Consider the following 16,188-nt stretch of genomic DNA (forward strand, 5'->3'; position numbering starts at 1 on the left):
TAGAAGAAAATTACAAATCTATATAACTTTCTGCTATCAGATGATATGAAAGAAAAAAAAAGTTCCCCTTTAAATACTTCCCTTGGAGTGACAGGCCCTAGTTATGAATATTTTATTGGGTTTACCAAATAGATGTACCTACTGCTGTACTAAAAAAAAAAGTATTTTAGTGTCATCTCTTTCATGTCATTACTTGCATACTGCCTGAACTATACCTCATCATGGCGGTCCCCATCAGCTTCACCCCTCCTTGTTTAGGTAAAGGGTGCGATCTTGTTTTGGCTATGGGGGTATGGGTTCAGCAGCCCCTGCTGCTGAAGCCAATTACCCTGTATAGTCTACTATCCTAGACAAACCCTTCCTACACAGACGTACAAACACACATATTTTTTGCCGTAATCCATGTCCTGCATAGCCCTGCATTGCTTCTGTATCTCATGTAAATCTCCACTATTGGAAATCTATACTGGATATGAACAGCGAGCTGTGGGTTGAATTGATAAGGATGCTTCTGGACATTTTAGATGCAAATGTAAAGACTATGGCATATAGGAGGAAGCCAGGCTTTTGTATGATTACTGCACTGTAAGGATCACCATGAGCTGCTAAGTGTGAACACTCTGTACGAAAACAAGAGGTTGTTCTGTCAGTGTAACATGATAGAATAATGTCTGATAAAATGACAAAATGATTCTCAGTGATGGCATTAGGATAGGATCATTCCACTGTTTGTTCCAGCCTTTGCAATGGACAACCGAGTCTTTTGAACAGTCACTTTGATGTCTGTTAATGGACTACTGCAGGGATCTTTCCCCACGTTTCACAGAGGATCTTATTAACATATATAACAACATACAAGGTCAATACTGACACATTACTAAATCATTGCAAAAGTTTGCATGGGGCCAATGGGAAAGGAGACTCAAACAGCAAAGAGTAGTGTAGGAAAGAGTTCTTTACAGTTAGTCAAAGCTCAGAATGTCCCAGGATGACACATATTTGATATTGAGCAATAAATGTCATTTTAAACAACGCTCACTTTTATAATGTGATTCCTATAGTGTTTGTAAATAATTTTATTTATTAAAAATGACTCCTTACCTCAGAACAACAGCTCTAAAGTGACCACTAGGTGTCTCTCTCTTCAAGCTGCTGTCCATTGCCTGTTGTTAGGGGAAATCTGCCTCTAGTAACAGATAGGCCAGGACAAATGACAGGTACGGGGATACAATGTGCAGAGTGTATACATATCATATGGGGATGTTTGTCTCTGCAGGAAAATTGCAGGAATATGTTGAAGTGGTGTGCACATCTATCGTACCCCTTTATGGGGGCACGCATTCTGTGCACAATCCTTAATTACAGACAGTGTGCTACAGAACGAAGTAAGGCAGGAGATCTTTACCCTACTGTATTGACACTGATTATAAATGATGATGCCGTGAGTTTTTAATACTGCTCCATAGCACATGGTAGGGTATGTCTGTTCGCTGGACCTTGTGGCCATCTGTGGCATAGTTTGATTTCTGGCCCTGTATTATGCTGGGTGTAGTAGCAGTGGGTCGATGTTGAATGGTGTTTGATTGACAGCTCTATTCACAAATAGCTAGACGCATTTCTGAGCTAGCTTCAGCTCCTTCCTCAGTAGCATGAAGTTGCCACTCAGAAGGGATAAACTAACAAAACTATGCTGGTGTATAAGACTCTTTTGAAGCCACATGTACACTTTAAGGCTGGGTTCACACTATGTATATTTGAGGCTGTATTTGGTCCTCATGTCAGGTCCTCATAGCAACCAAAACCAGGAGTGGATTGAAAACACAGAAAGGATCTGTTCACACAATGTTGAAATTGAGTGGATGGCCGCCATATAACAGTAAATAACGGCCATTATTTCAATACCACAGCCGTTGTTTTAAAATAACAGCAAATATTTGCCATTAAATGATGGCCATCCACTCAATTACAACATTATGTGAACAGAGCCTTTCTGTGTTTTCAATCCACTCCTGGTTTTGGTTGCTATACAGCCTCACAAATACAGCCTCAAATATACATAGTGTGAACCCAGCCATAGAGTTCTTTTTAGTGCAGTCATGAACGATGTTAAGCGCTGATGAAATGATCTGAGTCATGGGAAGTCAGGGAGAAATAGTTTTTTTACCTATTAGAAAAAATTTGCACCAATTGAGGTTTTCTTTTCGCCGTCCTCTGAATTGAGCAGCTAAGTTTTGGAAAGGTTGAACTTAATGGACTTGCAGTCTTAGTTGCTATAAATTGACACATCTAGATTTAAGTACACCCTGTCTTCTAAACACTTTGAATACTTTGAGCACATCTTGTTCTTGAGTTACTTTAGAACATTCAAGGTGCGTCAAACAAGGCAAAGTCAACAACACTAGGGATCCAGAAGAGAAGCAAAGGTCTTAGCCATAGCTGACGTGTGTGTCTAAGGTTCCCCCGCCTGTGCTTATACCATAGATCTACTGCATTCAGATATGAAGCAATTCTTCCTCTTTTCTCTTGTTTTCAGTTACCAGGAGAAATGTTTCACCGGTTAATTACGATAGAGAATTACTTTTCTATTTTTGTATGTTTGTTATTAAACCAGAAAATGCAGGAAAACAGCCCAATGATGTGTATTTCATCCTGCACTTTGACCCCTGGTTTTGTCTTGTTCTCTCTCGCGCTCCCCACATCCTCATACATTTACTCATCTAGCTATTCCCTGGATAGGCACAATATTGATCCCTTTACTGTGGCCTCTACACATCAATCTAACCTCCTCTCCCTCACCTCTGTCTCTTAGCATGACACTCTCATCAAGATCTATGTTTTCTTCTACTCCTGAGAGCTTCCCTCAAGCACTTTTTTCATGAGCTGCTCAGAACCGCAGCGAAGTCAAGCTTGCACCTATGAGGATCATGGACAGAGTGTACAGATAGGCTGATAGTTATTGCGTGCTGTATCACATCAATCTGGCCTGGGTTACCTTATTTTATCGGGTTATTTTAATTTAACTTTCTGCCGCCTCAGGATCCGTACAGAATAATGTGGTTTCACAGATGAGATAACACAGTGGCTCAGGCTATTATTTTATAGCACACATCTCAGTGACGGAGGTGTTGACCCACTGCTTTGCTGTTAAGTTGGTAGGTGGGTTTTCAGAAAACATCTTATCTACATGGGTGTGCGTATATCCTATAATTATTATGTTAGTCACTAAGCAGTTATTACATATACAATATATAGCAGGTATGTAAGTAACATAGCTGTCAATGCTTTTGATTTACCATCTGTTTGCTCATCTTGTGGACTTCCAAAACCCATAGAAAATGATTGATGCTACTTATTCTTAAAATAAGATACATGAAAGTTTGAGATATCCTTTATGGTACAATATGGCTCCCAGATGAAGCACCTGATCATCTGTGTTAAAGCTTTCCTGTCATGTCTATTTTGCATTGTACCATCCCACTGTTAATCCAGCTGAGGATGTATAACTATGCTTTTGGCCTCCATATAATGTGTAGTCAGGTAACAGCAATAAACAGTGGCTGTGATAGATGCATACCATTGGCATCCATTGCTTGTAGAAGTGTCTGTTAAACGAATGCCATTATGGCCTATAAGAGACAGATGCCACCGTTGGGCATCCACTTAATATATCCATCACCTATAGGCTATGCGTTTGATTAACATCATGAACAGCTATTAAAAAGATCCTAAAAGATCCCTTACATGGATGCCATACAGTGCCATATGGTATCTATTTAGCAGAAAAACATGGCCACTTTCTTCCAGAAACAAAACCACTCTTGTCCTCAGTTTGGGTCTTTTGCAGCTCAGTTCTGTTGAAGTAAATAGAGATGAATTTTAATACCACACGCAGCCTAAGGACAGGGTTGTGCTGTGTTTGCATGAAAGTAACTATTTTTTATTATGATCCTTAAGGGTACAAACACACACACCGTATATGCAGCAGATACGCAGCAGATACGTAGCACATCTGCAGCAGATTTGATGGTGAAGACTTGATGCTGTTCAGTTATTTAGATCTAATCTGCTGCGTATCTGCTGCGTATCTGCTGCGTATTTGCTGCATATTTGCAGCGTATCGCAGCAGTATATACGCTGCGTATACAGTGTGTGTGTTTATACCCTTAAAGGGGTTGTCTAGGGAGCAGAGTTTGAGAATTTATATCCACTGGGGCAGTTGTAAGCCCCAATCATTGCATTTTGAGTCTTGATGTAGCAGCAACATTGTGCAGCTATTAGGCTGAGATCACACATGGCAATCCTTTAGAAACTTGCCACTGCAGTTTTTGTGCCAAAACCAGAAGTGGATCCAACAGGAAAGAGAAGTACAGGTCCTCCCTTAATATTTTGCATTCCATTTGAAACCTTTTCTGGCTTTGGTACAAAAATGGAAGTGGCGGTTTCCCCCAAAAAACTGCCATGTGTTATTCCTGCCATATACATTATGTGCAGGTGTGGTTTCATATGTATGCAATGATCCTGACATACATCCACCCCCTCATCTTGGAAAGTATATTTTCAAGATGTGGGAAGAGCATCTATAATGTGACAATCCCTTTGATTTTTGAAGAATGTAAGCATTACTAAGGTAGGCATACCTGAAGTGGAGACATATTGGGGGAGATTTATCAAACATGGGGTAAAGTGAAACTGGCTCAGTTGCCCCTAGCAACCAATCAGATTCCATCTTTCATTCCTCGCAGACTCTTTGAAAAATGAAAGGTGGAATCTGATTGGTTGCTAGGGGCAACTGGGCCAATTTCACTTTCCGCCATGTTTGATAAATCTCCCCCATTTTCTTTAAATAACATGTCTGTGCCAAGTTAACGTGAGTTACGTTTTCGGTGCCAAAATCGCCTTTCTCTGTGTCCTAGCTATTCAGGGTTGTCATATAACACTGTTTCATACTTTTTTATTTTTTTTTAGAACAGAGAATGTAATAAGAGATCTATGAGATCTAGTGCCCCATAAGATAAGACTGAGGTGCCAAAAAACAGAAGTGGGTTCTTGCCATAGGCCAGGATGAGTCCATATGGAGGGGTTCCGCTAGTGTTTCGTAGTGTGAACCGGGCCTTAGGCTATGTTCACACAAATTTTTTCTGCCTTATTCAGATGAGTTTCTGTTCATACAAAACTTTTCTGCCTTTTTTTTCTTTCGGTCTGTTTCTTATTCATTTATGGCTCAAAATGAGGCTCAAAAAACAGCGTGTGTGAACATAGCCCCAAGGACAGGCAAACTATCACAGAACATCTAGAAGCTAAAATATTTCCACATATCTCTACATACTATAGTGTATGCCAATGTTTCATTATATAGTAGATTAACTCATTTAGTCCATCATCCACATATCCTGAAAGGTATTAAAATCTGAAATATTCTGGATTTAAACACTGACATATAACTAGTACTCAGCGTAAAATAAAATACTTAGAAAGATGTTGCTAAACCCATGTTACGAGATGACAGCTTGTCAAGTATTCTTCGCTAGAAACAAATGGCAGGTAAAATTGCGGGATGAAAGAAATTTCAGTGTGTTCAGATTGGCAGCGCGGTAAAGTATTGTGCACCTTTCCAAGAAAGTCATTCTGTTTTTCTTGAGTTATCGAGAGTAAATATAGTGTGAGGCGTTCAGTACGTTATCCTTCTTCTAAAGTTACAAATATATACTTGCATGTTTCTCTCTGTTCTCCATACAGTAATATCAATCACTTATATAGGATTCTTACCTAAATTTATAAGTAGGAAAAGACATTTGAGAGCTGTTATTTATCTAGAGCAGTACTGCCTGATCCATCCTGACTGCAGGAGTCTGACTACCTGGGCTTTCTCTGAATCAGACATCAGGGAGGTAGATGAGCAACACGGCACAGTTATCTGCACTGCGCGACCTAATGTACCAGAGGTAGAATTACAATGATACACATCCCTTATAAGCAGATGTTTTATTGCGCAATGAACATCTTTTATGAACCCAAGTTCTATTGCACGCATGTATCAAACAGTGAAGAGAGCACTGAAAAGAAGCTAAGCTAGAGACCATTTATTCGGAAAATGGAATCACTATGCACACAGAAGTTATCAGAAAATCAATAATGGCCCTTATATGGAACAAGCCCGAGCTTTCTCTTCTGTCTCTGATCCATCCATTCAGCGTAAATATAAATTGGATTAAGCTTTTAACTGGTGATTTTCAAGTACATTTAAACTCCACGGATAGTTCTTTTAAAAATTCATATTTGCGCCCTTATGTTTCCATCATGCCCTTTCCAATTAAGCAAAATATTAACTTATATTTCTTCATTCCATTTTGCAGGGTTCTTTTGAAGTCAAAGAAATTACTTTTCCTCCACAACGTAAGCACAATGGTTTTCTACAACGACAGAAAAGAGACTGGGTTATTCCACCAATTAACGTACCGGAGAACTCGAGGGGATCATTTCCGCAGGAATTAGTACGAGTAAGTATTAAAATGAAGAGCTTTATTTTCAGCATTTCCCCAGTAACCACCAACAACATGCATTCATGGCGCATAGCTAATTCCCAGAACACTTAAATATCCGCATAAACCTTACCAATTTCTTAGCTGTTCTAATAATAGCTAATGACACTCCATGGATATTTTGTGGGAGGTGGTGTCATGGATGTAATAATAAGGAAAAGAAGAAGAGAAAAAAATAATAATAGTTTTCTATTAATTATTGTAAAGGAGTGCGGCAATTGTGTCAGAATTATTAACCCACCTAATCAGTATTCTGTTTGTAATGGATTAAATAAAAAAAAAAGCCTACAGATGCAGTAATACAGTAAAAAATGACAATGAATTGTACTGTGTGCCACCTCTATTCTTCTATTCCCTAAGCAACTGAAATGCAAAATAACTAGAAAAGCAAGTAGAGACTGTAGATATGTTTTATGCAGTGATCCACTTTCTAACTTTGTATAAGCAAGTACATTGGTCTGGGACACTTTGTTATAAACTGAACATGAAACCTGATCACCTCATATTGTTTTATACAGATTAGGGCTACGTTCACACTATGTAAGTTCCTTAGTTATCACGGCCGTTGTTGCCAATTTGAAATAACTGCCGTGATTACTATGGAACTCATGCAGTGCTGCAGCTGAGGGACTCCCAGCCGGAGTGTAAACACATAGGGGGAGATTTATAAAAGGGTGTAAAATTTAGACTGGTGCAAACTGCCCACAGCAACCAATCACAGCTCAGCTTTCCTTTCAGCACTGCCTAAAGCTGAGCTGGGATTGGTTGCTGTGGGTAGTTTGCACCAGTCTAAATTTTACACCCTTTGATAAATCTCCCCCATAGTATACACTCCGGCTGGGATCCCTAGCAGCTCCACATAAAAAACTGACATGTCAGTTTTCTGCGGGCGCTATTCATTAAGGTCATTGTCAGTGCACACAAAGGATTCATTATCAGTGCACACAATGGAGCGTGCGGCTCCGGCCGCACGCTCCATTGTGTGCAGCGCCGAATTCGGCGGCAGTGAAGATCATCCGGCTGAGAACATGGCCTCGTAATGTGAGATCATAACTGGCTGGCTGTTAAAGTAGAATTCTGGCTATATTTCAACATTTCCATGAGGCAGCGGCTAGGAGGAACATCATAAACAATCTTAAAGGGGCTCCGGCGGGGGGGGGCACTTTTTTGGGGAGACCGGGTAGGAGGTGGCTGAAATAAAAGACGTCCACTTACCTCCCCGGTTCCAGCGGCGGGTCCCGCATCACGGCGCTCCGGTGCCCCGTTCCCGGCCGCTTCCGGGTGTCTGACGCGGGCCCGAGACGTGACGTCTCAGGTCCGCTCAGCCACTCAGTGAAGGAGGCGGGATCCGTTTGAAGTCCGCTCGGATCCCGCCTCCTTCACTGAGTGTCTCATCGGCCCTGAGACGTAGCGTCTTGGGCGGCGTCAGACACCCGGAAGCGCCCGGGGACCGGAGCGCCGTGATGCGGGACCAGCCGCTGGAAACGGGGAGGTAAGTGGACGTCTTTTATTTCAGCCACCTCCTCCCCGGTCCCCCCAAAAAAGTGCCCCCACGCTGGAGCACCCCTTTAACTTACTCTTCCCCATGCCTCCAAAGCACTGTCTCACAAATTCGGGATCCGTTCCCAGGATCTCTGGCTCCAGCAACATCACAACTCAGCCGATTGCCCGCTTAGCCAATCAGTGACTGGGGTGGGACACTGCTGCAGTCTCTGATTGGCTAAGCGGGCATTCCATCGGTTGGATTGGGCATTTTTCCCAGCCTGGCTGATGGATTGCCGTGATGACGTTGTAAATTGAGGGAAAATTAGATCCTGGAGCCTGTGATGCGACGCATGGGGGGCACGGGGAAAGGTAACACTTGTTCATTATGCTCCCCCTTGCCCCTGACTGCTGCCAGTGGACTTCTCCTTAAAGGGTATTGTTTATAAATGAACTGTTGAGTTATGAAATAGTAAACAAATTAGCATTGTAATAGAGGCCTTTTCTTCCGAATATGCTGCGCTTTCTAATAAACTGAAGCCTTTAATTCTAGTTGCCAGGGTTACATCCAGGGACACGTATGAATGCATATGTACAATTTGTATTCTCTACCATTATACATCATACAAATGTTGTTTTTGTCATAACAAGTAAAAATAACAACAATACAATACTAGTTGCTATATCTAGATATTCATCAACATAGCCATGGTAACCTGAGTGACACTAGCCATTGGTTACAGGGATCAAGGAAAGGTGCACAATGGGACAGAAAAGGTAGCGCAGTCGCTGTTATGCTTCCATATATTCTAGCTACGCCGGTTGACATCCATATATGACTGCAGTAATAGAAACAATTAAAAAATGCTCCTTTATCCTGAGACCAGAACATAATATCTTGCAGGCAGGAGCTGCAATGAAACGCTATAACAGTGCCCGGAGGGCTTGTGGTTTTTTATAGCAGCTCCCTTCCCTACCCAGCCTAAGTGAAGAAACATTACACACCGCAATCTACTCTGTGGATGTGAGCTATGTGAATTGCTCCTTACTTTTTATCATTTCTGTTCGTGTTTCAGAATATTCTCACTATTTTAACTCTTTTGATCCACAGATCAGGTCTGATCGTGATAAAAGCCTTTCCCTACGATACAGTGTGACGGGTCCAGGGGCTGACCAGCCCCCCATTGGCGTGTTCATTATCAGCCCCATTTCTGGACAACTCTCTGTAACAAAGCCTTTGGATCGGGAACAGATTGCTGTTTTTCATGTAAGAATCCTTCTTAATATGTCAGCTGTAGTATTATTGATTTTGGGTACTTGAGGGACCTAGGTCAGGATTTATAGATAGAATATGTAAGCATCCTTTTGCTCTTATGCTCCCTTTATTAGCTAGAGATCAATCTTTCCACAGCCTAGTTTGGATCTGGGAGTTCTAACATACACATATGTATCACAGTAGAATGAAAGACATTGATAAAAATGTGTCATCTAAAAGTATACACATTATTATGCCAAATGTTAAAAGAAACAAACTATTACAGGCATTTGTGCTCTATGCCCTAGTTATGCTCCCCGGCTGCCACCATCACTTATTTAAAGGGGAAATGCAAGTCGTTTGTCTGACATGTCATATAAACATGACAGACAATTACAGTACGATCTGTCAGTGGAAATCTCCGATACAATGTTTGGAGCTAAGTGCCATTGATTTTCTGGAGCTTGGAAGACTTACTCAAATCTACTGTATATGACTTGTCAGAAAAATGATTTAGGCTATATTTCCCATTTAAGAGCACATAAGAACAGCAAAGAAAACCTAAAATAGAGGACATACGTGTTACAAGTTCCAGTACAAGAAACTTGGAGTTGGCAAGTGGGTGGAGCCATCCAAACGACTCCTTTTGATCCAGACTTAGAACTACTGGTGTATAGCACAGATACTGTATATCCTAACATGAGAGAGTCACATATAGCGAATGACGTTACAAACCACATATGAATGATAAAAACCACAGCTCTGTGGAGTGAGGTTTAGAGGGTTTAAGACTCAAAGATTACATTATCGTGCTGCCCGAGACACGGCTATTAAAACTAAATGTGTTTGTGTCACATGATTCCCAGATTTACTTTCATTAGCTGCCATGTAGTATGCAGTGTCGCAGCCAAAGTTGGCACGTAGACCTTTGAAGTTGATCAAAAGTTTTTGTGTGCTCTTTTTTCAGAACACATTATAACAATTGTGCTAGTATACCAAGTCGCAAAAAGCAGCAGCTGGCAGGTTTGTTTTCCTAGAACTCTGTCTTCTAGAAAACAATTGTTGTTTAACCAAGCCATTGAAAAGGGAATTTTCTAGTGTCAGAAAGGCTACGGTAATACAGAGTTCACATTACCCACTTTCCTACATTGCCTCCAATCATATGTCATTTAGTTTAGATTGACACTGGATCTTCTATCGATTACATTCTCGAGCACCAAGTGTGAAAAATGCTGTGACATCAACCATGGTTCCATCATATCTCCAAGAGCAGTCAGTCTTCACAGACGGTGTATTATATATTGCATACATGTTTCTGCTTTCCTTCCAATTTCTCATATCACCCTCTTGTTTCAGCGCACTGTTTTCTTTATCATAAAATACGCTCGTCTAGTGATCATACCGAGCACAAAATGACAATGCAATAGAATGCAGCATAAAAGAGAAGATTTGTTCAGAGCATCTATTATCCAGTTCTGTAGTTACTGTGCTTGAATTGACAGCAGATTCACTGATATTTCTAAATAACTCATCTGGGACAGGATATAGCAGTGTATCACTGGGACAACCATACGCACAGTGTAATCTTCTGCATCATATTTCTACCAAGAACTGCCATATAAAATTGTTTTTGCAGCTGAGGGCACACGCAGTAGATGTAAATGGAAACCAGGTGGAAAATCCCATAGACATTGTGATCAATGTAATAGATATGAATGACAACAGACCGGAATTCCTGCACCAAATCTGGAACGGTAGCATTTCCGAAGGATCAAAGCCAGGTAAAAAAAATATGTATAGCTTTCATTTTTGTTTTTGTCTTAATTTTTCTTCTTTGGTTCTTGTGTAGTTGTAAAATTTCTATCTTTAACCTTGTCTGAAGAACCAAAGTCAAGTTTTTCTGCAGCTTATCCGTTCCTTTAAAGTGTTTATAGTTTAGTCAGCGATGAGTTACAGGGATATTCCATTGATAAAAACATACCTACTATCCACAGAGTAGGACCTAGGTCCTGCAGGAAGTGGTGTATTCTGTCCAGTCACATATGATGCTCTGTGCTGCCACCTCTGTCCCTGTCAGGAACTGTCCAGAGCTGGAAAGGTTTGCTATAGGGATTTGCTCCTGTTCTGGACAGTTCCTAAGACAGACAGAGGTGGCAGCAAAGAGCACTGTGTCTGCCTCCAAAGAATACACAACTTCCTGCAGGACATACAACAGCTGAGTTTAAGTAGTTTACAAATATGTATAACTTTCGGGCAGCTGTTGATTAAAAACCCCCAACAATCTTTGAAATCATGGTTTTTATCATGCCTATCCTCTCTATACTATGTGCTATAGTATTTCAGCATTATAACATTGATGGCCCATCCTCAGGGTATGTAACCAATATTAGGTTTTAAGGGGTACAACTCCTGGCTTCCTTGTGACACCACTGTTTGAAGGGGCTACAACATATTTAATGCTTATTTCTACTTATCCTTGCATCACAGTAATGTAGTAATAACTATATGTACTATATATAACTATATGTAGCAGCGGTTCAAGGTACTGCAAAGTTTCTCCAACCACTTGAATGGGCTGCACTGTAGCATGTTTCACAAGCAGCTACTAATAATACATCAATCAGGATAGGCAAGAATTAATATTGAAGAGGCTTTAGCACTTTCATGATCCCCCGCAACACCCTTCCCTTCAAACAGCTGATCACCAGGGATGTTGGGAGCCAGGCCCCTGCCAATATAATGCTGATGGCCTAGCTGGAGGATGGATAACCCCTTCAAATCTTTCTTTTTCATGACAGCATTTTCAATTCCTCTCTCACACACTTCAATGTGTTGGCAGGTGGTAACGTAAGTGCCACATGCTAATTATATTCTTCAGAAATAATGTCACCTTTCTCTTGTTTTCATGTGATACATTTTTGTGAAGAAGTTAAAAAATAGCAAGAATTTACTTAGCATGTTAAAATTTTGTCAGTATAAAAAAACACCTTTTAATTCAACCTTTTAAGTCTTAGTGTTGTATTTTTAGTTAATATGGTATACATTCTATTCAGCATTTTCTGGATGGCAGTTCTTACTAGTTGGGCAGTGATACACCTTGGAGGGAATGTACCATCAGGTCTGGGCTGAAGCCCTGGAGGCGGAGTAGTGTCATAGAGGGGCAGGGGTTTCCTACCACTGGGGTTGGGTCGGCCCGCCTCCAGTGCTTCAGCCCAGGTCTGATGGTACAGTCCCTTTACCTTAAAGGAAATCTTTTAAGCTTTATAGGAGGCATAATGTTTCATAGATTGTTAGATAGTTGTTGTACCTTTGATGCAGCTGTTGGTGGGTCCAAACATCATCTTTTTCTTCCTCATTCAAGTGTCAAAAAGGCAGTGCCAAGCTGCTAAAGTGCCACAGTGGAATGCCTCTTCGCTTTGCTTCCCCTGCTTTTCTCTCATTGATTGATGTACAGGTCTTAGCTTAGCTCCAAGCCCTGTCTGGAAATCCCACACATGCGGTGCACCACATAAGGGTTAGGAAGGGGAAGCGAGGAGACAAACCAAGCTGCAGCACTATTTCAGCTTGAATCGGGAAGAAAAAGACAATTGTGCAAATCATGAATTAACAGGTCAACAGGTACATCAAGGGTAACATGGCATTAGCAGCTATCCAATAATATATGCAACTGTAATAACGTCCACATTGGTACCCAAACCTCCTAAACACAAATAGAAATAAGAAACTTAGAATAACTAAGGAACTTAAATTGTACACTAATTGTTTTTCGCTCCAAATTTTCTTTAGGATCCTATGTTATGACTCTTACTGCTATTGATGGAGATGATGCCAAACAACCTAATGGCATGCTGAGATATAAAATCCTGTCCCAGACCCCAGATACACCTTCCTCAAACATGTTTACAATCAACAATGAGACCGGAGATATTATCACATTGGCAGCAGGACTGGATCGAGAGGTAACGTGTTATTTAGCATTACAGTTATTCCAACTATGGTAGTCATACATGTAAAGGTGTAGAAGAGTCTTTAAAATCAGGTTAGCTTAGTACATAGCATGGTTTATATCATTGACACGGATATGTGGAGCCTTTACTGTTCAGGGGCTCTATTTCCCTAATTGATATGTTGGGTCCCCGATCTCCCCCCCTCCTCCTTCCCAATGAAACATTTACAGCTTTTTATAAAAACTCCTTTCATTGGAACTGCCCACTTAGCTAATCAGGAATTAAGGTTGGATATCGCTACATCCACTGATTGGCTGAGCAAGCAGTTCTTTCTTGTGGTGACATGATGTCACAGGAATGGGGAGTTAGAGGAGACCAGCAGGGGATTGGGAATGGTGGCTGTTGGGTGACTGGGGATGGGTGCAAATAATTTGTGTTTACACCACCTCCTGCTATCCTGCATTTTTTTTTTTTTTTTGCCCAGACAACCCCTTTAATTATGTTATGTCACTTATTTAGAGCTAGGAATCTTTCCCAAGAAATCACCTGTACTTTTTCAGTTTTTTTTTTTTTTTTAAATAATGGTACATGCCTTGGTTGAACTTGATGGACATGTGTAGAGATGAGCGAACGTTCGGTATTTGATTAGCGGTGGCTGCTGAACTTGGATAAAGCTCTAAGGTTGTCTGGAAAATATGGATACAGCCAATGACTATATCCATGTTTTCCACATAGCCTTAGGACTTTATCCAAGTTCAGCAGCCCCCGCTAATCAAATGCCGAAAGTTCGGGTTCGGATCGACTCGAGCATGCTCGAGGTTCGCTCATCTCTAGACGTGTTTTTTAAACCAGACTAACTATGTAACTATGTAACCTCTTAGTCATACACAATAAAGTGTAATAATTGCACAAAGTTTTGCCAGCTTGTAACACTAGAGACATTTCAGTTCTGCAGTGTTTTCAAGATATCTTCTTCCTGTTATTGAATGAAAACATTCTTGTTTTATGATGATGCCGATGGAGATAAGGGTCGGGACTGATGGAAAATTACTCGCCGTCCTATGTGTTCTCTGAGAGATAAGCCGCAGCAAGAGTTCTCTGTCTGCAGCTTACCCCTCCCCAAACAGAACACCAGAACGCTCAGCAATGCTGAACATTCCCTATATATGGGCAGGACGGGAGAGATAACTGTTGAGCAAAAAATAGTTTGGTCAGCAGCTATTAAAGGTGTATGACCCCCTTTCGGCTTACTCCCACATTTGATGGGGCAATTTATCATCATATAAGCACAAGCAGAGTCCAGAAATTTGATACAGATCAAAAATTCCAGCCTGTCAATGTAAATGAATAAACAAAAAGAATGTTTCCATAAACTGACAGGAAACTGAGATATTAAAAATCAGGGAACAGCTGAATAATATTGGAAGGTTGCATAACTCTAATATAGCGTAAGCTTTACTTACATCTGTCTTACCTTTCAAGTTGCTTGAACCAGTGGTAGGAAGTGCATCTAGGTATGAAAAAAATATGCTAGTGTGGATATTGTTCTATAAAGAGAAAAATATCTTTGTACCATGTTAGCCAGTGGATAGAAAAGATAAAAAGTTACGAGTCCTCAGTAGATGATACCCTTTAACTGAAAAGGTAAGGAGAAATAGCAAGCTTTCCAGACCAACTAAGTCTCTTGATGTCGTTCTATAGTTAGTCATTAGAAAGTCAGTAAATTGACTTCTGCATTCTTTTTGTGTTCCAGTTTTGCTAGTATTTTTTCATGTAAGTTTTTCTCGTCCTTTAGTAAGAGCACAAAGCACTTCTCTGTAATGTGACTTAAAGGTGATATCAACAATAATAGTTGTGTAATTGAATAGAAAAATAACAAGCCTTCAGGGCTCTGAGGTCCTTCCTTGGAAATGTGATTCCTGCTTTATATTTGGTTGAAACCCCCAAATGTTTCAACAGAATTTATTCCAGCAAATATTTTCAAAAGTTATAGCTGTGTTTTATTCGTTGTCCATAAAAGCAGAGGGCCTAGCAGGTATTATCATGGCACAGTGATTAAACATGGCAAGACAGCTGGTATTCCTGGCATTAAACATCATAACTCAGCATGTTTATCATACACAATTTACGCAGTTCTTTTAAAATGTTCTTTTAAAAATGCCGACATGATCTTCAGACAAATACTGATACTTATTTTATGTCTCGTAGAAAGTGCAGCGATATACATTAATAATTCAAGCCACAGACATGGAAGGAAATCCAACATATGGTCTCTCAAACACAGCAACTGCTGTCATTTCTGTGACAGATGTCAATGACAACCCTCCAGAGTTCACGTCAATGACTGTAAGTACCCGAAAAATACAAAGATGAGGCCAAGCCAAAAGTTACCTGTTTATCTGCCTGGAAAGTAGACACCGTTTAGTTTTGTGCTATTTTGTAATACAAAACAAATAAAAGGAATATTTATTCCTAGCCTAGAAACCACATAGGATCTCATTCTTGCTATACACATGTTGGGATAAAAATATTGTGTGTTTGCAGAAAGAAGGCATATTGTTAGTTATTTATTTATACATGGTTTGGAATTAAAATTTGCATTTTTTTTTAAAAGAATATTGTCCAAGATTTAGCAAACTGTGTAAAATAGAAATTGGTGTAAACTGCCTACAGCAACCAATCACAGCTCAGCATACAGCTCTGGTAAAATAAAAGCTGAGCTGTGATTGGTTGATATGGTCAGTTCACACCAATTTATATGTTACACAGTTTAAAAAATCTATGCTATTGTTCAAAAAATTTTTGTCCAGAATACCAGTGTATGCATATATAGGCTTTGTTCACACAACATCAAAAATATTGAAAAGGCGGCCAATTTTCATATTTAAAAAAAAAGTCTGTTTTTGCCGCGATTTAACTGACTACAAAGTCAATGCATTTAAGTCAATGAGAAGACAGATGTCCA

The 16,188-nt window shown here is 40.3% G+C and overlaps 1 protein-coding gene across 1 annotated transcript in view; it reads left to right on the forward strand.

Annotated features, from left to right (window-relative positions):
• Window positions 1-16,188, forward strand: part of CDH2 (cadherin 2) — a 231,529-nt gene that overhangs the window by 179,191 nt on the left and 36,150 nt on the right. The window contains exons 4-8 of the mRNA XM_069957672.1: window positions 6,354-6,497; window positions 9,133-9,288; window positions 10,913-11,057; window positions 13,063-13,235; window positions 15,432-15,569. Of these exons, the coding sequence (XP_069813773.1) occupies window positions 6,354-6,497; window positions 9,133-9,288; window positions 10,913-11,057; window positions 13,063-13,235; window positions 15,432-15,569 (756 nt within the window). The remainder of the gene's footprint in view (window positions 1-6,353; window positions 6,498-9,132; window positions 9,289-10,912; window positions 11,058-13,062; window positions 13,236-15,431; window positions 15,570-16,188) is intronic.

This window comes from Dendropsophus ebraccatus, chromosome 2 (assembly GCF_027789765.1).
Source record: "Dendropsophus ebraccatus isolate aDenEbr1 chromosome 2, aDenEbr1.pat, whole genome shotgun sequence".
Taxonomy (NCBI): Eukaryota; Metazoa; Chordata; class Amphibia; order Anura; family Hylidae; genus Dendropsophus; species Dendropsophus ebraccatus.